This window comes from Prionailurus viverrinus, chromosome A1, assembly GCF_022837055.1.
Source record: "Prionailurus viverrinus isolate Anna chromosome A1, UM_Priviv_1.0, whole genome shotgun sequence".
Classification (NCBI taxonomy): Eukaryota; Metazoa; Chordata; class Mammalia; order Carnivora; family Felidae; genus Prionailurus; species Prionailurus viverrinus.
Window position 1 is genome coordinate 191,682,344 of NC_062561.1, and position 25,587 is coordinate 191,707,930.

Consider the following 25,587-nt stretch of genomic DNA (forward strand, 5'->3'; position numbering starts at 1 on the left):
TCTTAACAATTCTTCCTCCTAGGTATATACTTTGGAGAAACTCTCAAATATGTTTTTCAGCAGACAACTAGGAAAATGTTTACAGTAAAACAAGTTGTGATAGCAAAACCCTGGAAACAGTACAAATGTTTATCAAATAGGAGGATCTATAAATTGTGGTACTGACTACAGTGCATGTTATACAATAGTGAAAATGAATAGCATCTATTCATGTTAGCATGTATGAATCTCACACAATGTTGAATAATAGAAGCAATAGAAAAATGCATATGATGTAGTTCCATTTATAGAACAGTTCAAAAACAAGATCAAACAATATGTTTGGGAATACATATTAAAAGTGTAAAGAAAAACAAGAAACCAGTTACACACCACATTCCAAACAGTAGGTGTCTATAGGGTGAAAAGCTGAGAGGGATGACCTGGGAGGCACAAAGAGCTTCAACAGAGTGAGAATTGTTCTATCAAGCAAAGGACAGTGTCCATGGTAATTTATTATTGAATCTTTTTTTATTTTAACATCTCTGAAATTAGGATGGTTTTTAAATTGTTGTCAGCTAGGTAGCAGTCCCTGCCTTAGGAATACCTTAACAAATTTATTTCATTAACACTTTCCTTTTAATATAGACACAAGAGAGATAGACAACAAAATATCTAAATCTGAAAGATATCTTTCAGTCAGTATAAAATAAAAATTCTAAGCAACACAAATACTCAAAATTCAGGAACATCGATAAGGTTTAGATATATTGTTAAAAAATAATAGAATAATTTAAAATGCCATGTACAAATGAACTGTGTAAATTATGCATGCAAGTGGAAAATAAGTTCCAAAATAAAAAAAATCATCTTACATTAGAAGTGAGAGTATATATTTAAAAAATGCCTATTGTAAAAAAGGAATCACATTGTCTTTTCAATTTAAAAAAAAAGCTGTAAATAGATTTCACAAGCCTATGAAAATAATTAAATTGTTAATGATAAAAGTTTGATTTGAGAAAAATGATTCTGAGACTCATATATATTGGTGTAAGCCTGGAGGTTATCCACCTGGCCTTTGCATTCTTCTGTCCAACAATAGTGTCTACTAGGTTGGAAGCTGGGATTTCAGTAAAACTTGGGGATATTGTCCCCAGTGTATGTAGAACAAATGTGTGTGGCAGAGGTGGGGGAGATGAGAAACAAGGTACTCCGGCAGGAGTGGTGGCTTGGGAGTATCAGCGACTTTAGTCCTCTCCAGTCGCTCTGGTGGGTGGTTCTTGTGGTTTCTGATATACTAAGACCAATAGATGCTGGGGATTAAGGTATCCTTGGCATTGACTCTTGAAGCAGTGGGTACAAGTAGGAGGAGAGAGAGAAGCATGTCCTCAAAGACCTGAAAGGGGCTTTGGAGAGGCTTCCTGGGAATATGAGAGGGTATGGGGTACAGGAGAGAGATAAAGGGGAACACATTCCAAAGCCTTGCACTCAGAGTCTCAAATTTATGCTATGCCAGAGGCTGAATTATCGTAGATACAAATGTCTTAATCTCATGATTCTGTGGACCATAGTTTTGTCTTTTGTCCTTCTTTTAGTCTTGTTCTACAAGACTGCATTCCGCATTCCTACTCCTACACCTCCAAAGCCTTTCTTAATACAAACCTTATCTGTCTACCATGCAGGGTGTTAGCTGAGCCGACCCATGATTTACACAAATGCCACCGAAGTAAAGTAGAGGCTGGGACTTGCACACCACAACATGCTCTGCCCGGCACTTTCTCTGCATTTCCTTTTCTATCTTGACGGTTCATCAAAACACTCACGCGTAAATACGTATTTCAAAGCAACAGGTCTCTTCCTCCTGGGGGAGATATCAACTGGGACATCAAGTCAATACATCTTACCAGATAGAGCCAATATTTTTGATAGCAATATTCATCACCATGACAATTCTGCTGCTGTAAGGGCTATGAAGCAGCAGATGGTTGATTACTAACTAGCGTCCCAAACTAGAAGTCTGGTACCTACACATACATACACAAGATGGAAAAGGAATCTTTGGCCAACAGCAGAATAAGGTCATTCATGGGGTTGTTGTGATCAAATGGAGTCCTCCAGACAGAAGATGTGCTACGGTGGGAAGAAGCAAGTGCCTCAAAATATTGAAGGCAGTGTCATGATTGGCAGGATGAAAGTGTTAAGAGAGATGCTGGAGAGCACAGTGGGAATAGGACACACGATGCTTTGTGGTCATGTGAAGGATTTTAACTTCTGACCTTAGAGTAATGGCAAGTCACTGAAATGTTTTAAATAAGGAGGTGGCTTCATCAAATTTGCACTTTGTAAAGGGCACTAGCGTTGCTATGAAGAGAAATTTTGGGGGAGGAGGTTGTTGATATGTGACCTTAGGTCACTTCCTATCTTCTGCCACAGGATCCATAAAATGAAGAGATTGGAGGGGGTGTTTTGAAAGGTACACTTCCATTTGAAATATCCACGTGGGGTAGTCATTCCTTCAATGAAGGACTTGTAGCCCTGGCTGCTGGTAGTCCTGCCCATGGACAGCCTTTAGTGGGTCTGGAAATTGTCTCTCCTTCAGAGAACTCCCTCACCCAAGGTAACACTTCCCAGAGCACACAGCAAAAAACAATTGATATGGAGTGTGAATATCTGGCCATTTTATCCCAAGGCAGACCATGTCTCAAGTGCTTATTCTAGCTCAAGAGCTTCCCATGGGGCCAGCATCGCAGCTTGGTTTCACCCTAGGTGCCTCCTGCTTCCATCCTTTCCTCCCACAGGTGCTGGTCCTAGGGTCACTCCTTAACAACCCTCTCGTAAAATGCCATTTCCAAATCTGCCTCTTGGAGAACAGCCTGTGACACTGTGTTAGTGTGATGTGCTGTGATCTCCTTCCCGGACTCCACAAACCTTGTTGTTGGTGATAGCCAATAAGGGTATAATACACTATACATGGCTTTGAATTTAAATAATTTAAAAATGGGGTGCCTGGGTGGCTCAGTCGGTTGAGCGTCCGATTTCAGCTCAGGTCATGATCTCGCAGTCTGTGAGTTCGAGCCCCGCATCGGGCTCTGTGCTGATGGCTCAGAGCCTGGAGCCTGCTTTGGATTCTGTGTCTCTCTCTCTCTCTCTGACCCTCCCCCGCTCATGCTCTCTCTCTCTCTGTCAAAAATAAATAAAACATTAAAAAAAATTTTTTTAAATGAAACACATTTCCTTATTGCAAAATTGTTTCTATTTTAGAGGTTTTAGAATATGTAGATATGAAAAAGGAAACATCCCATTGATTGTCTTAATAATTCATTGCTTACTAAAAAAATGGACCCGTTAGACTTATGCTTCCAGAAAGATGGAGGAGACACATTTTTCCCCATTCCTTTCATTGGAAATGAAGACTCTGAAGACTCTGAAATGTGGAGAGAAGAAGACAGAACAGCCAAGGACTGCAGGAAATGAGGAACAACATGGTGGTGTGTTCCCTGAGTTTCTTTTTGCCTTATACATTCCAGGTTTGGAGCTGCAGAGGAAGCTGGTAATCCTGGAAAAAAAGTCCCAACAAAAGCTTTTATCTCTCTAGCCAAAAGACCAGTAAAAGTGCAGCCAAGAAAGACAGCTTTTGGACAAGAACTACTCAGCTAAACATCACAGAAAAATCCATGCTCCTGACCCCCCACAACCCATGAAAGCAAGGATCAAGTGGAGAGTCTAGACTAACATCCTCATGAGGCTGTAACAAAGCATCCAATATTCCCACTGGGTGGTGTCAGAGAATGGTAGGTTAGGAGCTCTGACTTTTATCCAGCCAGCTGGTAAAGAAGTCCCTCCCCACTCATTCCCATATCACTGAAGACCATGTAGGGAGCTGGAAATCTCACCTTGCCAGAAAGTAATGAGAAGCACTTCCTATCTCTGGCATGTGAACTGAGGCCAAGTAGGACACCTGGACTTCTATATTCATAACAAGGTGGTGCCCCTCTCCCACCCCACCATTCCCTTGCTGGAGTAGTGTTAGAGGAAGGCTGTTAAAAGAAGTTTAAATCAGACCCAGAGTCTCCTAACATAATACAAAAGCATCCGGGCTTCCACCAAAACATACCTTGTCATGCTGAGAAACAGAAGGATCTCACACTGAATTTATTTATATATTTATGTGTTTATTTAAAAAGTTTTTATTTACTTAATTTTGAGAGAGAGAGAGAGAGAGCAAGTGGGGAAGGGGCAGAGAGAGGGAGACAGAGAATTCCAAGCAGGCTCCACACTGACAACAGAGACCCCAACATGGGGCTTGAACTCATGAACCATGAGATCATGATCTGAGCCAAAGTTGGACGCTTAACTGACTGAGCTACTCAGGTGCCCCAAACATACTCTTATCATATGATCCAGAACTGTGCTCCTTGGTTTTACCCAAAGGAGTTGAAAACATGTCCACACAAACCTGCACACGGATAGAAGCTTTATTTATAATTGCCTAAACTTGGAAGCAACCAAGGTGATTTTCGGTAGGTAAGTGGAGAGATAAACTCTGGTACATCCAAACAATGGAATATTATTCAGCAATAGAAGGAAATGAGCTATCAAACTATGAAAAGACATGAAGGAAACTTAAATACGTATTAGTAATTGAAAGAAGCCAATCTAAAAAGGCTACATAATATATGATTCCAACTATATGACACTTTGGAAAAGGTGAAACTAGGGAGACAGTAAAAAGATTAGTGGTTGCCAGAGGTATGGGGGAGGGAGAGATAAATAGGTTAAGTTCAGGGAATTTTTAGGGCAGCAAAACTTATTCTCTTTTTTAAGTGTATTTATTTATTTTGAGAGAGAGAGAGAGAGAGAGAGCACATGTGTGCATGCATGTGAGTGGGGGAGGGGCAGAGGCAGAGAGGGAGAGAGAGAATCCCAAGCAGGCTCCACACTGTCAGTGCCAATGCGGGGCTTGATCCCATGAACTGTGAGATCATGGTCCAGGCCAAAATCAAGAGCCAGACACTTAACCAACTGATCTACCCAGGCACCCTAGGGCAGTAAGACTTCTATATGATACTCTAATGGTAGATATATGTCATTATATATTTATCAAAACCCATAGACCTATAATATCAAGAGTGAACCCCAATGTAAGCTATGGACTTTGTGTAATATGGCATGTCAATATTGGTTCATCAGTTGTAGCAGAGGTACCAGTCTGGTGGGGAATGTAGATGGTAGGGGAAGCTATGAGTGGATGGGGAAAGGGGTTACATAGGAACTCTACACTTTCCACTCAATTTTGCTATGAGACTAAAACTCTAAACCTTTGAATATGAAAGCTCTAAAAAATACAGTCTATTTAAAAATTGGACTTACAGAGCTTTCTCCTGAACCCTGGAAAGAAAAATATTTTTTCCCATTTGACACGACTCTTCACATGCATTTTGAAATGTGTAAGATTGCTTTCTTTAAGTTGCATATACTCAACAATACATACACAGGGTGATACCAACAGAACTAATAAATGTCAAATCTTTAAAATAACTTCCACTCATATGTGGAAATTTCAGAAATTTAACAGATGAACATGGGGAAGGGAAGGAAAATAAGATAAAAACAGAGAGGGAGGAAAACCATAGGAGACTCTTAAATACACAGAACAAAATGAGGGCGGATGGAGGGATGTTAAGTGGGTGATGGACATTAAGGAGAGCACTTTTTGGGATGAGCACTGGGTGTCAGATGTAAGATATGAATCAGTGGTTTCTACTCCTGAAGCCAAGGCTGCACTGTATGTTAACTAACTTGAGAATAAACAACAAAAACAACAAATTTAGAGACCATATGATCTAGTGATTTCCAAACTTTTGGTACAATTTGTCCTTTAAAATCTTTTTTTATATGAAATCTTAAATGGAACATCATAAACAAAGAGATGAATGTTGAGGCGCTCTGGAGTGAACGAGCTCATTGCCTCATTGGGCACCTGGAAAGCATTTCCATGACTTAGAGGCTACGGATTCTGCTTGAGATTCTCATTGTGCTGAGAGGAGATATGGCTTGCCCCAGGTTATCCACCAGACTGGTTGAGCTCTGGTCTTTTGACTCTCAGGCCAGAGTTTACTCTACTTGACTCTGATTCAATTGGAGGGTTCCACAGCCCAGTTTAACATATGTCGGAAGACAAATTGGGACTCAGGTGTGAGAGCTGGGGGGAGATGATAAGGGGACAAAGGACAGTAGATAGAGAAGGAAGATAGCCAAATCCTACATAAGTCACAAAGACTGGAATCTGCATACAGTAAAACCTTGGTTTTCGAGCATAATTCATTCTGGTAACATGCTTGTAATCCAAAGCATCTGTATATTAAAGCGAATTTCCCCATCAGAAATAATGGAAACTCAGATGATTCGTTTCACAACCCAAAAATATTAATATAGAAGTGATTACAATACTGTAATATAATACAACATAATAAAGAAAATACACAATATAAAGAAAAATAAATTAACCTGCCCTTACCTTTGAAAACCTTCATGTCTGGTGTGAGGGAGACAAGAGAGAGGAGGGTTATTATGTAGGATGATTTTCACTATCATTAACAGAATCACTGCTCTCTATTGGCTCAATGAAATCTTTTTCTTTTCATGAAACTTTAATAAGGAAAATGACACTTACTTTTGCCTCCTTTTGAGGATTTTGCAGAAACATGATATTGCATTGTCATTAAACAGATTCACCGCTCACACTGCTATAGCCTTATTCAGGTGGTGCTTGTCTACAAAATTTTGCACTGTTTCCCACATTTTACACATCTCCCCAATCTCATTTTGAAGTGAAGGATTCCTCTGCCTTTTTCTCCTCCTCTTCTGCAGATGAGATGCAGACATAGACTTCCAAAATCTTGCAATTTTGGCCACTCACGTACCTTGTTCCTACTTCTCCATGATTTCCTTCTTAACTTCCACTGCAATAATCTCCTTCTTACCACCTTTCTTTTCAACCTTTTTCTGCATGGGGGCCATTGTATATGCTCAACAGATATTGACTACAATACAGTATTAATAAATTCTTGTCATAAACTGTATTTAATGTAACTGGCAATAAGGCAGAAGAGAAAAGGGTCTCTATCTACAGGCAGCCTGACCTAGAATGAAGCAAAGCATCCCTAAGCTTATTCCTGTGTGGAAAAGCAAAGGACTGTCCATAGGTGCTTTGAAATGTCAAAAAATACACTAGTGCCAGTTGTGGGCACCTTCCAACATTCTGAAAAATCACTGATTTCTGCCAAACACCACGGCCTGAGACTGAGCATCTGTGCATGGGAGATGATCACCCACAATCCCACAGTGAGAGAGAGAGAGAGAGAGAGAGAGAGAACCATTGGCTCAGTTGTGATCATGTGATGTTCAGCATCACGTACTACTTGTATTGCAAGAAAATTTATCGTTTATCCAGTTAAAATTTATTAGAAATGTTTGCTCATCTTGCAGAACACTCGCAGAGCAAGTTATTCACAATCCGAGGTTTTACTGTATATAGGACACAGGATCCCCGTGGAGGTCTGAAGTAATAAAATATGTATCTGTCCTTTGGAGGCCCAAGGTTCTAAGACCTCATTCTGTACCTGAAATAGATAGAATCAAGTGGGTAAAGACCTTCTCAGGTAACTGCAGAGAAGCAGCTTCTGGACTTGCAGTGGGTTGGACCACTATGCCCACAGCCTCTAGGAGAGTAGCTGGCACTTAGTTGATGTGCAATATTTAATGGCAAATGAACAAATTTATTAGAATACAGATGCGACATTAAACTCTAAAAATATAAGAGGACATTAGGAAAATAATTCCAATCTTTGAATGACAGAGTCCCACAGAAAGGCCTCTCCTCTTTAAAATGGTAATATGTAGACTACTGATCTTGTTCTTATTTAAAATTATAATATTTTATCCATTATGGATTTTTTTGCCTTAATTTTTATCTTTAAAGTATTGCATTTAAATATTATTTATCTTGATTATTGAGTGTTGCTCCCTTCCTTAATGTTGCATCTGAGGCAAGTGCCTCACACCTGACCCTAGTCCCAGTCCTGATAGGAAGTAATATCAAAAGCAGGCAGTTCATAGGGCACCTGTGTGGCTCAGTCAGTTGAGTGTCTGACTTGTGATTTTGGCTCAGGTCATGGTCTCACCAACAGTGAGATCAAGCCCCACATCAGTTCCATACTGGGCATGGAGCCTGCCTGTGGGTCTCCCCCCCCCCCCAAAAAAAACCACCAGCAGGCAGCTTGTAATTTTACACACTTGCGATGTGTGTGTAACAGCATGGAGTTTTTCTTCTTTCTTCTGCTTTTGTTCAATATTCATGTTTCAACAGAAATGTATTTAGCCCTGGCTATGTGGGAGACAATGCTGGGAATGTCAGAGCTGATGCCCGAAAAATCAGGAACTAAGCTCTCACCACATAAATAAAGCAGGTGGATAATTACAACTTAAGGTAGAGAGGTGCGGTAAGTACAGAAACAAGGCTATAAAGAGGGTACAGAGGTAATTTTTATTTGGGCAAACTTGGAGAAACCTTTTTGAGAAGGTCACTTTTGAGATGGACCTTAAAAAGGACCCTAAATAGGTTGTTTATAGCCCAGATTCTTTGGGGAGTGTGCAGGAAATAAATTTAGCAACCAATGAAATGGGTAGACTTTGTGTTGATTTAAAAATAGTTACAATAATGGCAGGGCTACTTTTTCCTTGGTGAAACCTCACATAATAATGTAAATGCAGACTTTAACCACAGTAACAGCTACAACAAATAATTCAAAAGGGCTTACCTGCCTTTTCGCAGGATTCTAAATCCTTTTTAAGTTCTTCAGCCTGCAAGAGCTAACTGAAATTGTCCCTCAGTGATACCTCATATGTGGCACTGAAATCTTGCTGTTGTAGAAGTCTAAACTGGGGATAGTTCCCAGATTTCAAGGTTACTGCTGCCCCCTGCTGCCATGGAAAGTTGTAGCAAGCAAAACAAACTGCGGGCATCCTCCACTCCCCATTTGTCACAGGCAGGTCTAGGGGGTTGAGATCTTTATTAGTGATAAGGTCTGTAGTACCCATGAGACAACGACATGAAAACTGTGATTACAAATTGAAACTACAGAGCAGATTGTAGGGTAACAATGCTTTAGCAATGACTCTCACCCAAAGTGCATTGTTTAAACAATATATATGAGCTGATAAAAATCATATGTCAGGAAGCAAAAGGGACTAGAGATGAAAAATTTAATTTGCTAGCCTCCATTTCTTCTACTTGGGCTGATTAACAAGCAAAGATACAATGTAATTGACTAATATCAGCTCAGAGATTATTATTTGCAAATTTGTCTATTAATGATAGAGGTAGTAATACCAACAAAATGGAAATCAGGGTAAGTGGTGCTGGAACAGTTGGACTCCCATGTGCAAAAAGAAAAGAAAAGAAAAAGAAAAAAAAGAGACAAAAGGAAAAGAAGAAGAAGAAGAAGAAGAAGAAGAAGAAGAAGAAAAGAAAGAAAGAAAGAAAGAAAAAGAAAAAAGAAAACATGGGAAAAATCTTTGTGACTTTGGATTAGGTAAAGATTTCTTTATAGAGTAGACAAAGTATGAACCATAAAAAGAAAACAGTTGATAAATAGTACTTCATCAAAACTAAAAACTTCTGTTCTTTGAAAGACACTATTAAGAAAAAAATATTAGGAAATATTTATAAAACCCATTTCTGATAAAGGATTTGTATCTTGGGTGTGTGTGTGTGTGTGTGCCCCTGAGATCTTATAATGCAATACTAAGAAAACAAAGAAGCCAATTAAAAAATGGGCAAAAAATTTGAACAGATAGTTCACCAAAGAAGATACATGTGGCAAATAAGTGCACAAAAGATATTCAACACTGGGGGAATACAAATTAAAACACTACATAGCTATTAAAAATAACAATTAAAAGGAAAATACCAAGTGCAGTTGAAAATGTAGGGTAACTGTGAACCTCATAGTTTGCTAGCAGACATGAAAAATGATACAGCTTCTTTAGAAAACTGTTTCACACTTACACAGATAAACAGATAAGTATAATAAGGCCTAGCAATCCCATTCCTATGTAGTTATTCAAAATAAATGAAAGCATGTGTATATAAATGTTTATAGGAAAACAGCCCAAATGTCCATCAACTGGTAAACAAATAAATGAATTATGGTGCATCCACACAATAGAATACTCTCCACCTGTAAAAAGGAACAAACTGTTGATACATTCAACAATGCTAATGAACCTCAAAGGTTTTTACATGAAACATCTACATATTATATGATTGCATTTATATGACATTCTGGAAAAGGCAAAGCCATATGAACAGAAATAAGATCAATGGCTAGTAGGCATTGGGGGTGAAGAGAGGTGATTGAATACAAAGCGTGGCATAAAAGAATTGCTTGGGGTGATACAAATATTTTATATTTTAATTCTGGTGGTGGTTGTTCTATGACAGTAGATATTCATCAAAACTCATCGAACTGAAATTGACCTGAAGTTAATTTTACTGTATGTAAATTATTTCTAAATAAACTAACCTTAAAAAAATCAACAGGGTAGAGAAAATATATTTGCTGCCATTTAGGCTCAAATGATAAATAATGATGTTTTTTATAATGTACCTAGCTACTACAGGCAAGATACCAGTACGATGGACCTCTGCCTGTTTCCGCCCCTCACCTACCACTCTTTCCATGCCCATTAGTTATACAGCACACGGGCCCCCTTGTGCTGTCTCTGTAACTCTGGAAGATCACAGCAGCCTTGGGCTCTTTGTATTTGCTACCTTGCAAGTCTTTGCATGGTTGTGTCCTTGTCATCGCTTATGCCCTAGCTCCAAAGTCACCACTGGGAGAGGTTTCCCTGATCACTCTCAATAAAGTAACTACCCCCAAAACCACATAACTATCACATTATTTTGGATTATTTTTTTCCTCCATAGCTCTATCACTATCTGAAATTCTTGTTTGTTGGCTTGTTGCTCTATGCGTCTCTCCATTAGAAGGCAAGGCTTTGTCTTTTTTACCTTCTAGAACAGTTACCTGGGCCAGTAGACATACAGTAAAGATTTGTTGAATGGACATATTCCTCATCAAGCTGCAGAAGACATCTTTAAGGAGTAAACTTTCCTTTCAGATTCTCAAAATATAGCCACATAAATAAATATTTATTACATGCTATATTTTCACTAGCCTGTTTCACAATTTGAATTTTATACTATTATTTATTTGTAGTTTATTGTAAAGAACACTAGACTTAGAGTCAAGAGTTCTAGATTCTAGCCTTGGTCCTGCTACTACCTGAAAGACAGCGTACCTTTGGGCCAGCAATTCTATTTCCAGGAATTTATCTTAAGGAAAAAAATGAGCATGTGTACAAACAGATGCACACCAGGATGTTCATCCAATGTATTAATAACAGCAAAAATTTAAAGGAAGGTAATTTCACACAGTGGGGCTAAATAGACTGGTTTATCCATTAATGTTTATCCATTAATGGTTTATCCATTAATGTCACACTGTGAATTCATTTTAAAATGATGATTAAATTCATTTTGTTACTTATACAATAAATGTTCATTGAGTACTTGTCAATTTCAGTCATTATTATAGGTGCTGAGAATGTAGCAGTGAATGATAAAAAGGCCTTACACTCATGAAACTTGTATTTTGGAAGAAAGACAATGAAAATAAATAAATATACTATGTAATATGTTATCAGATGATGATAAGTTCTATGAAGAAAGGCTAATGCACACTAAAGGGATCTGAGTCATCCCCCAAGAGAATAATTAGGGAACCTGTTATTTTATAGATCATGACCAGGAAAGACCTCTCTGAGGTCACATTTGACCACAGACCTGAATGAAGTGAGAAAGTGAGGCACGTAAATATCTGCAGAAGAGAGGTGCAGGCAAATGCAATGGTCCTGAGGCAGGAGTTATGGTGACAATTTGAGGGTAAGAAATAAGGTCTGTAACTGGAGAAGAGTGGGCATGGGAAAAGACGGTAGGAGATTATACTGGGGAAGCAGCCAAGGACTAGATTTTGTACAGCTTTATATAGGCCAGTGTGAGGACATTATATTTTACTGTAAATGTGATAGAAAACCTTGGAGAATTTTGAATAGAGCAGTGGTCAGATCTGTCTTATATGTTAAGACTGTGATAAATAGGCTAAGAGAGGACAAAAGTAGGAGCAAGGAAACCTTTAGGAGGCTATTTCGGAAGTCTGGTTTCCGGTCCTGTAGCATGAACTAGCAGTGGGAATGGTGCAAATTGGTTATATTTGGGACTTGTACTTATTCTAAATAAAACTAATACAAAAGTCAGGTATGGTAGTTTCAATGGTGTATGGGAGAAAGAGGAGTTAACAGATAAATCTTTAGATTTGAGTCTTTGCAATTGAGTAAAGATGTGTGACACTGTTGGATAAGGGGGTCTGAGTACAAAGAAAAGTGTGTTGCCAAGGCCTGGATATCACCTGGATATTATCACCTGGATGAGATCCCACTAAGAAGTGAGAATGGAGTCCTGGGAAATTCATAGGATCAAAGGTGCCAAATGTTGCTAAGGGCAGAGGAATATGAGGACTAAGAATGGCCACCATAGGCCCTGGTGTAAGCCACATTGGCCTTAGTCAGGGAGAAAGTCTGATTGGGGTGTGCCCACAAGTGAAGGGATTTCTTCAACAAATACATTGATATGGGGGGACAATTGAGATAAGGAAGGCTATTACAAAGAAAACCACAGGCCCAATGTGGAGTCAGGTGTCACAGGACAGCAAACCAAGACTTAAATGCAGTTTCAACCTTTTCAAGAGTGGAATTTTGGTATGGTAATCCAATTAATCTGGAATTTTCTGGTCAGCACCAATGAGCTAATCTATCACATGGACCCTCTCCATTGTCCCCAGACTCCCAAAGAAAGATGAAGTAGTCTTCACAATAAGACTGCTGCTCTTCCCACTAAGGGAATGTGACCTTGTGTGAAACAATCCTCTCTTTTGCTAATAACTTCCTTGTACCAACCCTCTTTTGCATAAAAACTTTCCATTTTACACAAATATTTGGAGTTCTCCTTTACTTGCTAGATGGGATTCTGTCCAATTCATGAACATATTAATAAAGCCAATTAGATCTTTAAAATTTACTGGCTTGAATTTTTGTTACTTAACAGAACCTTTAGATTAAAAGGTAATTAAAAGAAACATCAGCCAGTCATGAAGGCTTATTGGATCCTGAAATAATTGGTATCCAAATAATGTCTTGATTCTGATGATTTTAAATAGTTACTAATTTATTTTTAGATGAAATAATGGTTCTGTGGTTATGGAAGAAAATAAGAGTCCATCTATTTTAGAGACGCATGTTGAAATGAAATGATGTCTAGATCTAATGGGTGGATGACCAGTGCACTGCTCTCTCTACACTTGTATATACTTGGAACCCCCTAATTTTGTAAAAAATGAAATCAAATAATCTTAAAGAGGTAAAGTTGAGAACTTTTATCAGAATAACAACCTTTTGTGTGTGTGTCCAATTTGCTCTTGTGAGATTCCCACAAACTTATAAATTTGTGACTTCTTATGAAAATAACCTCCAAAAGAATCTTTAACTGATATCTTTTTTTAACCTGTTAATCTGTTACCTGGAAATATAATTAGATAAATGAAAACATATGTGAATAGACAGTGAGGAAATGAAAATTGAGAATATGTTATTGATTCCCAATCGTGTTCACAAATATTTCCAGATTAAAAATTAATCATATAGAGTTCAACCACAATTTTTTAATGTTATTTTCGACGGTGTGGTTACAGTAGATACAATTAAAAAAAAAAACCTGTTTATCTGCATTTTCTAACTTTTATATAAGGCACATGGATGAGTTGTTTAATTTCAGATGTTAAAAAAAAGGCAAAGGGGGGCGCCTGGGTGGCGCAGTCGGTTAAGCGTCCGACTTCAGCCAGGTCACGATCTCGCGGTCTGGGAGTTCGAGCCCCGCGTCAGGCTCTGGGCTGATGGCTCAGAGCCTGGAGCCTGTTTCCGATTCTGTGTCTCCCTCTCTCTCTGCCCCTCCCCCGTTCATGCTCTGTCTCTCTCTGTCCCAAAAATAAATAAACTTTGAAAAAAAAAATTTTTTTTTAAAAATAAAAAAAAAAAAAAGGCAAAGAAAAGGAAAAAAAGGAATGGAGCTCCCAGCAGCTACTTTCACTGGCAAAAAGTACCAACACACTCCCCCCCAACTCCTAAACCCGCAGGCAACTATACCACCGAACGGAGGGGATATATGCGCAGGCGCATTAGCAAGCCGCTGGTCTGAGGCGGGACTAGGGCCTCGGCTAAAAGACAGAGCTTCCAGCCAATCAAGGGACAGTGTCAGTGGCTTCTTCCTGGAGGAGGTGGCCGGAAGCCGGATTTCGGTTGCGGAGGCGAAGGCGGCTCCAGTGTAAACCCTGGGCTGAGGTGAGTGGGCGGTGGCGGCTTGGGGCTCGATTCCGCGGGCATTTCTTCTTCCGGACCTCGGGGCTTCCTCTGGGCGGCCTGGGAATGGGGGAGGCCTGGCGCGGAGTATGCTCTGTCCCCTTCCTCTCCCGGGTCCCTCGGAGAGTGCGGCCTCGCTGCTGCTGGTGGGGAGCCGGGAGGAAGATACCCTGGGCCTGGCGGGCTCAGGACTCCCTTCCTCCGTATGGGGACTGCAGGTTGGGAGACCAGAGTTCTAGGCCTTCGCCGCTGTTTTGCTAACCTGTGTGGCCTTGGCGACTCCTCTGGTCTCCGGCCTGTGTCATTTGAGAATGACCATCCCTGTATTATTTGCAGCTTTTCCTCCTCCGGGAGGCGGTCCAATCGGCTGAGTTAAGGGGGAGTGTGTGTGTGTGTGTGGGGGGGGGAGTTGGAGAAGGGAGGCGATCCCAAGCCTAATGGTCACATTCATCTGGAGAGGTTTATATTTTTATTTCTCAGAGAGCCTGAGTGTGCGCGGGGGAGGGGCAGAGACAGAGAGGGAGACACAGAATCCTAAGCAGGCTGCAGGTTCTGAGTTTGACGCGGGGCTGGAACACACCAACCGTGAGATCATGACCTGAGCCGGAGTCAGGCGCCCCTCATCTGGGGATGTTTTAAAAGCTACATTCCCGCGGTGCCATTCACAGTAGACGAAATGAATCATATGTCTGGGGGTGGGACCCTGGAATACCTTCCTTTTTTTGGTCAAGCCCCCAGCGTGGAGCAAACACTAGAAGGTGGTTCTTAAATCTGATAACCGTGTGTAACGCTTGGCGCTGGTTTTACTAAAGACGTTGCCTTTGAAAAGTTCATTCTAGAGAAGTGATAGGGAAATAATAATAATGTCTGTAATATGTCAGGTTCCTTTTGTACATTTAGAAGATTCATCGTTTACTGATTTAAGAGAGCTGCTACTTTGCAGCTAAAAGGATAAGAATTCCTGCTGTGCTTTTTGCTAGCCTTTTGATCTGGTGCAAACACTTCACCTCAATGAGACTCGGGATCTTCCTCTCGAAAATGAAACTGACAGTAGTACTTAACTCTTAGAATTGTTAGGAAGACTAAGGATATAAAACGTACCTGACATGTGGTTGGCCTTTGGAGAACGGATTAAGTGGGGTGAAACCTGGGCGGTTTAAAATTGATTTTGAAGCACCAGATCAATGCTAATTCTGTAATTTTGGTAATAATTTTGTTATAAGGGAACATTCTTGTTTGGGGGGTATGCGGTAGAGTATTGGGGGAAACCAATAAGGCGAATGAGGGAAAATGTTATTAACATTTGGAGAATCTGGGTGAAGAATATGGAAAGTTCTTTGTACTTTTCACACAACGTTCTGTAAGTCTGAATTTATATTTGTTTTTAAAAAGTTGATTATTACTGTTTGCAGCTATCATGTGTTGTAAGTGAAACAGTACACAGTGTCTTTTGTTTTATTTTATTTTTTTAAGTTTATTTTTGAGAGAGAGAGAGAGAGAGAGACAGCATGAGCAGGGGAGGGGCAGAGAGAGAGAGGGAGACACAGAATCCAAAACAGGCTCCAGGCTCTGAGCTGTCAGCACAGAGCCCCACGTGGGGCTCAAACTCAAACCGCAAGATCATGACCTGAGCCGAAATTGGATGTTTAACTGACTGAGCCACCCAGGCGCCCGCAGTACACAGTGTTTAGACACAGTGTTTATAACCTTCCAAGCCCGTGTAGTTTCACCCCTTTTTCCTTTAGGGCTGTCTTATATTACATAGGAATATCTTATCCACCACTCATATTGATGAAGTCATGGATTATACTCTTCAAACAGTGCTGCATTAAACACCCTTAACGCACAAGTTTATGTACTTGTGCCAATATTTGCGTAGAATAAATTTTTAGAAGTAGAATTGTTGCTTCAGAGAATATCAGCATTTAAAATTTTGATACTGCCAAATTAAGTTCCAAATGTGTATGTTTCCTGTTACTTGTGTATGAGACTTGCCCCATATTCTCTTGGGTGGTACTGGCCCACCAGCCACGAGTGTTATGTGGTGGTTGTGAAGATGGCTTCTATGAGAACTGTGGTGGGTCCCCTCCACCCCAACAGGTTTCTCTGGGGCCAGAATAGCTAAGAGCTGCTTCTAAAACTGGGATGGCACTGAAGAAAATGAGAGAAAGGAGAGTATGACCTCTGTGGAAGCCAGTGCCTGTCACATAGAAGGTGTTCTGATATTTGTTGAACGATGGGTTATTTGAAATCTTCATAGTCTGTTAGATGAAAATTCTTAAAATTTGCTTCTAAAAGTGTACTAGTCTGAATACTTTCCTGTCTTTATTCGGCATTTGCATTTTCCTTGTCCTCTTTTGTCTATTTTTCTGTTTTTTAAAAAACACAGGTTTTGAAAAATCTCATTCATTGGACTTTTATTGAGGGTCTTGTAGTGCTGGAGGTAGAGCTGTGAACAAGACAGGCAGTTTCTGAAGTCCTAATGCTTTCCTTCTAGTGGGGGTGGAGTCAGAGAAAATATGTTTTTAAAAAGTCAAAATAAAATTGCTAGTATTTGCTCCTCTTTAGACTTGTGTTTTTCTCCCAGAAGAATGGGATTATTTTTTAATTTTGCTTATGATACATTTTCCAGTGTGGAATTTTTAGATTTATTTTTTGGTAGTTTGATCTGTTGGTCTTTTGTAGTAGCCTTAAAACTTGTAGTTAGTTATTGAGTTATTATTATTATTATTTTTTTTAAATCTATTTTCCTTGATAGATTGTAAGCAACACTATAATGGAGGTAGTGTTTTTTGTTTATCATTGAAAGATAGTATGGTATACTGTTTGAAGTCTTTAGGTTCTGGATCCTTCCTCTACTACTTGGTGACGTTATACAAGTGGTTCAACCTTTCTGAGCCACAATTGTCTCCTCTCCAAAACGGAAGCAGCTTTTCTCACAACCACGAGAAAAGTACTTATAACTATCTGGCACGTAGTATGTCTCATATATTATCTGTTGTCATAATCATCATCCCTGGATACTCATTGTCCTAGATCAGACAAACCGTAAACAACCAAAAGAGTGAATACACATTAAAGATGTTTGTACCTACTTCCAAATTCCCATTGATTTGGAGTTGTCTTGAAATGGATGAAGCTGCTCAACAAATGCTTCTGAAACTTCTGTGTACAAGGTTGTGGATATAGAACTATGATAGAGAGTCCTTCCTCTTATGGAGCTTGTAGTTTGCTCAGGGAGAGAAATCAAATACCGGTTCAAAGAATAAAAGAAGGTAGGATCTGCTTTTGATGAATAATTAAGTAAGCTTTTCTTTAGAGGTGACATTTTAAGCTACTGCCTGAAGCAGGAAGAAAAGCATGTGGAAAGACTGAAAGAAGAGGTTATAGTTAATAGTATAGTATAGTTAAAGAATAGTGTAAAAATAGTAGATTAAAGACAGTTCTGCTAGGATATAGTGAAGGAGAAGGCATGTGGGATGAAAACAATTAATACTGGCTATTATGTGGAAGAACAGTAGTGAAAGCGGAAGGATCCTTGGGGGAAGCCATTATATCCCTGGCAAGAAGGAATGGTGGTTTGGCCAGAACTGATGAATTTGAGATAGTGAAGGTGTGGAATCAGCAGGACTTGATAAATTTGTGATGGGGAGGAGAGGAGGTAATTCTTTTTTTGAATGCTTTATGAGACATTCAGAAGAAACTGAGGCAGTCTCCATTGGAGGTAGAAAGTACAGAGTCCTAAATCATAGACCAGGGTTTCTCCACTTTGGCACAATATATTGATATTTGGGGATGGATAGTTCTTTGTTGGGGGCTGTCATGTAAGGGTTTAGCAGCATCCCTGGCCTCTACCCATTAGACGCCAGTAGCACTCTATCCCCCAGTTGTGACAAGTAAAAATGTCTCCAGATTTTGCCATATGTCTCCTAGTGGGCAAAATTGACCTTGGTTGAGAACCAGTGATAGAATTGGTGTTTGAGGCTGTAGAATTGACTGAGATTACGCAAGGGAGACTGTAAAGCAGAGGTCTAAAACTGCAGACCACGAAGATTGTTGTAGATAAATTCTTTTTGACCCCACAGAACTTGACAATTTCTGGACTTAGTTACCACTATTTAAAAATCGAGACATTCTGCATAAAATCTGGATTTTTGCCCTCGTTTCAGAAATCAGGAAACTGAGGAACAATGATTTTTCATTCTCACATGAAATCTAATGGCTGGAGGCTTTAAGATCTGGCTGGCATGCATGTGCTTAATTCATCTGAATCCTTGCCCCAGAGTGCTTCACTGTTTTCATTGCTTGCCTTTTCCCTTCGGCACTTGAGTTTGTGATTGATGCCCTAGTTTAGAGTGAGAAGAGGGCCCCAGAGCAACCCTCTGAGGCATGCCAACATTAAAATTTGGGTGGAGTAGAGGCAGTGAAGGAGCTAGACGGGGAGTGGCCAGTGAGGTAGGAGAGAAACATAAATGTAGGCTCACAGAAGCCAAGGGAGAAGGGAAGTGTGGTGAAAAAGAAGAAAATGCTGAAGAATCATTGAGTAAAATCACCTTTGAAAAATATCCATTGGATTTGCTTGTTTGGTGATTGCTGATGACCTTGATGAATGGTTTTTGTGGAGTTAGTAGGTTGAGGCCAAATTGGATAATGACAAAAATGAATATGCAGCATGTGTAATTTGGCTGTAGAGAGGAATAGAGAAATGGAATAACTGGTGAGGAATCCAGATTTTATTTAAAGATGAAAATATACTACACATTTTTTGTGCTGATGAAAACCTTAAGCAAAGAAGAAAAAATTATCGGATGATTGAAGATATAATGCTAATTAGAAAAAGATGGCAGTCTTACCCTGTTGTTCTAGAAACTAAGGAGATCATTTTGTCCTGGGCCCCAAACTGCCAAGGAAAAAAAAGGAAAATACTCTGTAGTATACAATGTGACAGGTTTGTTTTGTAGCTCTACTCTAAATTTTTGGTTTATTTCCATAGATTTTTGATCTTCCGCAATGGGTGAGCCACAACAAGTGAGTGCCCTTCCGCCACCTCCAATGCAGTACATCAAGGAATATACAGATGAAAATATTCAGGAAGGCCTAGCTCCCAAGCCTCCACCTCCAATAAAAGACAGTTATATGATGTTTGGCAATCAGTTCCAATGTGACGATCTTATCATTCGCCCTTTAGAAAGTCAGGGCATCGAACGACTTCATCCTATGCAGTTTGATCACAAGAAAGAACTGAGAAAACTCAATATGTCTATTCTTATTAATTTCTTAGACCTCTTAGATATCTTGATAAGAAGCCCTGGGAGTATAAAACGAGAAGAGAAGCTAGAAGATCTTAAGCTGCTTTTTGTGCATGTGCATCATCTCATAAATGAATACCGACCCCACCAAGCAAGAGAAACATTGAGAGTCATGATGGAGGTGCAGAAACGTCAACGCCTTGAAACAGCTGAACGGTTTCAAAAGCACTTGGAGCGAGTCATTGAGATGATTCAGAATTGCTTGGCTTCTTTGCCTGATGATTTGCCCCATTCAGAAGCAGGGATGAGAGTAAAAACTGAACCAATGGATGCTGATGATAGCAACAATTGTACTGGACAGAATGAACAGCAAAGAGAAAATTCAGGTCATAGGAGAGACCAGATTATAGAGAAAGATGCTGCCTTGTGTGTCCTCATTGATGAAATGAATGAAAGACCATGAAGGACGTTTCTTCTTTTTTTTTCTTTTCCCTTTTCAGTAAATGGCGTATATTGGTTAATTTGCTCTTGGAGAGTCTTAAAAGAGGTATATCTAGAAGTCATGTAAATGGCTTGACTCCAGCCTTATCAATCATGAGATGTCACAGGCCATTTCACTTTATGACAAACATAGGCAAATGAGTATGCATACATTAAGGGTAATCGCCTTAAAAAGCAGAGTGCTGCAGTTGTGTGAAACATTCCTGGCTTTGGAGTTGCATAGAATGTTGGAGATATCCTCAGTAATAGCAGGCCTTCATCTTTGAAAAGTAGATTTGTCATTTGCTTTAAGAATGATCAATAAATAAAGGATAACAAGCTGAATAAATGTGAAATTCTAAAATCTTTAGATTTATTTTACTTAATCTCTAAAAAAGTAGTATAACATGCTAAAAGAGAGGAATCCCATAGAGTTATAAAACAGCAGTTTTGTGTTTCCTCTCTACTGCTTCTGTAAACACACTATCTGAGCTACTTGACCCTACCCTGGATAGGTCTCATAATTTTTTTCTACTCAGATAATAAATCCTTTGTTCACTTTTAGTTACAAACATTCATTTTTGTAAATGTCTAATTAGCTATGCATTTTCCTTAAAGCTATGCTCAAGACTTGATAAGGCTGGAAGCCTGCATTGGGAAGGGGATTTTATAGCAGAGACTATTGGATTGTGTGCTGGAGATTCTTGTTCCCTTAAGATGTGGCTGCCCTGCCAGGGTCCACATTTTTTTACTCCTCTTGGGTCTACACATGGGACTAAGTTCTTAGCAATGGAGTATGGATACAAAAATTCAGGCCATTTCCATAAAAATTTCTTGGCGTGTTCCTCCATTCCCTTCTCATCTGCTGGTTGGATGGCTGCACCTAGGATGACTGTGGAAGCCACTTGAAGATGATAAAGGTTCAGTCAGTTGGGTCTTTGAGTGACTAGGAGTAAGCCCTTCTTTTCTTATCCACCCACCCACCCTAGTTGATTTGACCAGGAGCAAGAAGTCAGCTTGTTTTGAGCACTGAGATTTTATTTCTGCACTTTTCTGCCCTCCACCCTCTCTTCCACCAGGGGCTTGGTGGAGAATCTTCTTTGTTTCTGAAGTTCTCTGCTGGTCTTTCTTTTTATGTAGGCCAGTGGTTCTCAAAGTGTTGTCTAGCAGCATTACATCACTTGGGTACTTGTTAGAAATGCAGATTCTCAGGCCTCACCCTAAATCTACTAAATCAAACTCCATGGGTAGGGTCCAAAAAGCTGTGGTCTAAAAAGTTCTCAGGTTCTCATACACACTCAAGCTTAAGAATCACTGATAAAGGTAGTGCTTTTTCCCAGGTGTCCCCTTTGGGTTTTCCTCAGTTCTTGGTTTCCAGTATATCACCCTTCAGGGATTTGCTCTATGAAGGTTTCTAGTTCTAGAACTGGCAAAGTCCAGTTTAATGTAGCCACAGGCCTATTCTGTATGTGAAACATTCATGCATCTTTTTCTTTAAAAATCTTGGGAATGTAGACTGTTGCCAAATAGATACTTCTCTGTTAGGCAGCTAGTTGGCCAGTCTAGTTTTTTTTTTTTTTCCTGTTATGTGTTTGGTATAGATGTTTGGGCTCAGGGAACACAGTCCAGGCTCTTTAAAGCTTAAATTGAAGTGCATAACACTTGAGCAACTCTCCAAAGAAATCTTCCTTTGACCTCAACCTTTTGTTAACCTTGCAGATGTTGGGCCAAGAGGTACTAAACCAATTTTGGCTTGCTTTGCAATTGTTTGCATGGAAAAAACTAAATGAGTCTCAACATTACAAGAGCCACAACATCATTTGTATGAGGGTGTGTGTGTGTGTGTGTGTGTGTGTGTGTGTGTGTGTGTGTGTGTGTGTTTAGGGAGGATTAGGGATTAAAATTCCATGAGGAATCTTAAATTCTGACTTTGGAGGGTCTGATCTTGCAGGTCTAGGTGGCACCTGACCAAAACCCTTAAATTAGAGTTCTAATGTGAACTGCAATTACAATGAGATGAAGGAGCAGTCGTGATCTGATAACTGTTACAAGGTTAAAAGTTAATACAGTCTTTCAATCTTGTGAGGGTCAAAATATATCTCTACATTCCTAGTTATAATGAATATTCCTGATAGACTGATTCCTCAAAGTGAGATATCTGCGATAGCCTGGCACTTCTTGAAATTACTGATGTCCAGACCACAGAGATTCTGATTTCATTGTTCTGGAGTGGGCCTTGGGCACTGGTTTTAAGAAATCTAGATGACTTGACCGTGTAGTGGGCTAAAGGAATATTGTATTCGTACTCTGCTCTAGCTAGTTGAAGCAAAAAGACAAACTTTTGAAATGATAACTGTGCTGTTATATGATGAAAAGATAAATTGACCATCCAAACTATTAACAGGACTAGGAAGGGGTCCAGAGCATCTGACTCAAACTCCATTCAGATCCCTTCATTATTTCTCCTGTATGGTTTCTTTCTGTTAGCTTCATTCTCTTTACAAACCAGCCTTTTTATGAATGGATGGAAAACATGGCTGCTAACAGTTCCCAAGTGTTAAGTCTTTCTGCCCCACTGCCTGAAAAAAGGAGGACTGATTAACCAGTCCAGAGAGGGAATTAGGGGTGGCATTCCTGATCCCAGCTGGGGCCTGAATCCTGTAAGAATTTGGCAGTCCCCAAGATGTCCACGTATGGAAGATAGTCTACCTCTTGAGAAAGGAGGTGCTGAGTTGATCATACTGTAGATACCCACTACAAATTGAGCACATGTAAGTTTTTGATAAAAATAAACAGGTTGTATCTTAACTAAATAGAATTTAAGTAAAAATTTGAAAATAAAGGGAAAAAAATAAATAGGTTGTGTTAATTTATATTCCCAATCCCTCTCCTCCCATCATTTGTTAATTGTCTTCATTTAGTGAAAAATGTGGCCCTCTGCCTGACACTGGTCTAGTTACTAGGGAAATGGAGAGTGGGGAGGAAAATGAAAGATGAGCAAGAAAACAAATGTGTTTTAACTTTCTGGCCATTACAACACTCAAAACAATCTTCTAATTTTATTCCTATTGCTTGGTAAAAATTCCTTGTCCATGTTATCTTTTCAAATTATGTTTACATGTGCACATTTGTTAAGGGCTTTGGAAGGAAGCTTCAACTGTGTTGTGCTGTGTTTCTGAGAAAAGGTCTGTGCTAGATTCTGAGGTCACTGGGAACACCAAATGGAAGTGTCTCATGAGCAAATAAAAAGCATGATTTGGGTGAAAAAGGCTATTAATGACTGCAGCATAGGGAAGAGTTTGGAGCTGGAGAAGCACATGGAGGGCAGATTATAGGCTTTAGGTAAAGGGAAGGAGTTTGTTTTTCCCTAAATAAGAATGGAAATCAATAACAACTGTTGAGAGATCTTTGCTAACACTGCTCTAATCACTTTACGTACATATATTCATTTTATTCTCGCAACATCCCAATGAAATCAGTATGACTTTTTTTTCAATATATGAAATTTATTGTCAAATTGGTTTCCATACAATACCCAGTGCTCATCCCAAAAGGTGCCCTCCTCAATACCCATCACCCACCCTCCCCTCCCTCCCACCCCCCATCAACCCTCAGTTCTCAGTTTTTAAGAGTCTCTCATGCTTTGGCTCTCTCCCACTCTAACCTCTTTTTTTTCTTCCCCTCCCCCATGGGTTTCTGTTAAGTTTCTCAGGATCCACATAAGAGTGAAAACATCAGTATGATTTTTATATCCATTACAGATGAGGAAGCAGAGGTTCAGAGAGCTTATGTAATTTACCCAAGGTCACCAAGCTAGTGGGTAGCAGAACCAGGATTGAAACCTAGTTTCAAAACCTAAACACTCAACCTCCATACTTTAGCACCTTCCTACTGCATCATATAATTAATAAGTCATCGTGGATCCTAGAATGGAATCCCATATTTTGATCCTAAAGTCCATACTCTCAGAGACTACACGATCCTGGGCTGAGGGAGGAACAGATCTGTAGATGGAAATTAGTGTTAAGGCATTTATGTCTTAGACCTCCGTAGGTATCTTAAGGAGATACTGTGCTTATAGGGTTAATGTTCCATAAAAACCACTCTTGGCAGGTATTCTGCCACTTTATGAAACTGAGGATCAGTTTTGTGGCTTGCCCAGGTGGTGTATCTAAATTAGAATCTGGGTCAGGGTTGACAAACTTTTTCTGTAAACACCGGTTAGTAAATACTTCAGCCATTGAAGACTGTAAGGTCTGTCACAACTACTGAATTATTGTGGTACAAAAGCAGCCATAGACCATACCTGAGTAAATGAATGTGGCTATGTTCCAATACAACTTTATAGGCACTGAAACTTGAATTTAATAATTTTCACGTTATGAAACATTCTTTTGATTTTTTAAAACCATTTAAACATATAAAATAATCCTTAGCTTGTGGCCTGTACAAAAACAGGCCACTGACTGAATTTGGCCTATGGGCTATGATCTGGGTGGTTGGATTCAAAACCCTAGAGTGTGTGCACAAAACCACAAAAAATCACAGAAATAAAAATTATAGAATTATTCTAAGGGCTAAATAAGATTATGGCTACAAACCACTTGGCACAATTTCTGGTATTTAGGAATCTATCCAAGGTCAGTTAATATCTTCCCTGATAAGACTTTTGTCTTCACGTGGCATTTAGATTCAGATCGAAGAACTGTTCTCAAATTGCAATGCAATGAGTCTAACAGTAAGTGGCACTCTTCCCTTGAGTTCAGAAGCTGCAACCAGGGAGAAGGCTAGAGATGCTCAGTGCTGCTAATGATACTGAGCTTTGTTTTTAATTCAACAAGTGAAACTCGTTGCCTGTGCCTCTGGCCTACAAAATCTTTTCTCATGGAGAGAACAGGGTGTGAATTTTTCAAAATAATCAGTATTATGTTGTGAATACAAGTCTTGTATTCAGAGTCTTGCTCTCCTGGACAAGACCTGGGGAAGGCCTCAGGCACTGTTGGTTAGCACTGAATGAATGATGACAAGATGTTTCTTACATTTGCTTAACACACAAGACCAAGGTCTGTGAAGCTGCTGGTTCCCTGTCTACCACTAGGTTTGGAATAAGGGAAGACATTCAAAGGATGGGACTCAGGTGGGGAGGTGTATGGCTGGGCTGATCAGGAATGCATTGTATCAGAACTACAAGGAAAGTTTTTTTTTGCCTCTTTATTGACTTTCCCATTCATTCATTCATTCATTCGACCAACATGAGGATCTGCTATGAATACCATGCAACTGTTAGGAACTGTTAAGAATGAGAATACTGACATGGAAAGATATTCTGGATATGATAAAATCAGGT

The 25,587-nt window shown here is 39.6% G+C and overlaps 1 protein-coding gene across 2 annotated transcripts; it reads left to right on the top strand.

Moving 5' to 3' along the window:
• The first annotated feature begins 14,409 nt into the window (after positions 1-14,409).
• MED7 (mediator complex subunit 7) lies at positions 14,410-20,596 on the top strand. Of its 2 annotated transcripts, none has more exons than XM_047874722.1 (2): positions 14,410-14,493; positions 19,505-20,596. In XM_047874722.1, the coding sequence occupies exon 2, from the start codon at positions 19,522-19,524 to the stop codon at positions 20,221-20,223; it is 702 nt and encodes a 233-aa protein (XP_047730678.1). In that variant the 5' UTR covers positions 14,410-14,493; positions 19,505-19,521; the 3' UTR covers positions 20,224-20,596. The 2 variants fall into 2 exon arrangements, with proteins under 2 accessions (XP_047730678.1, XP_047730686.1); XM_047874730.1 differs by lacking the exon at positions 14,410-14,493 and adding an exon at positions 15,737-15,871.
• The last annotated feature ends 4,991 nt before the right edge of the window (positions 20,597-25,587 follow it).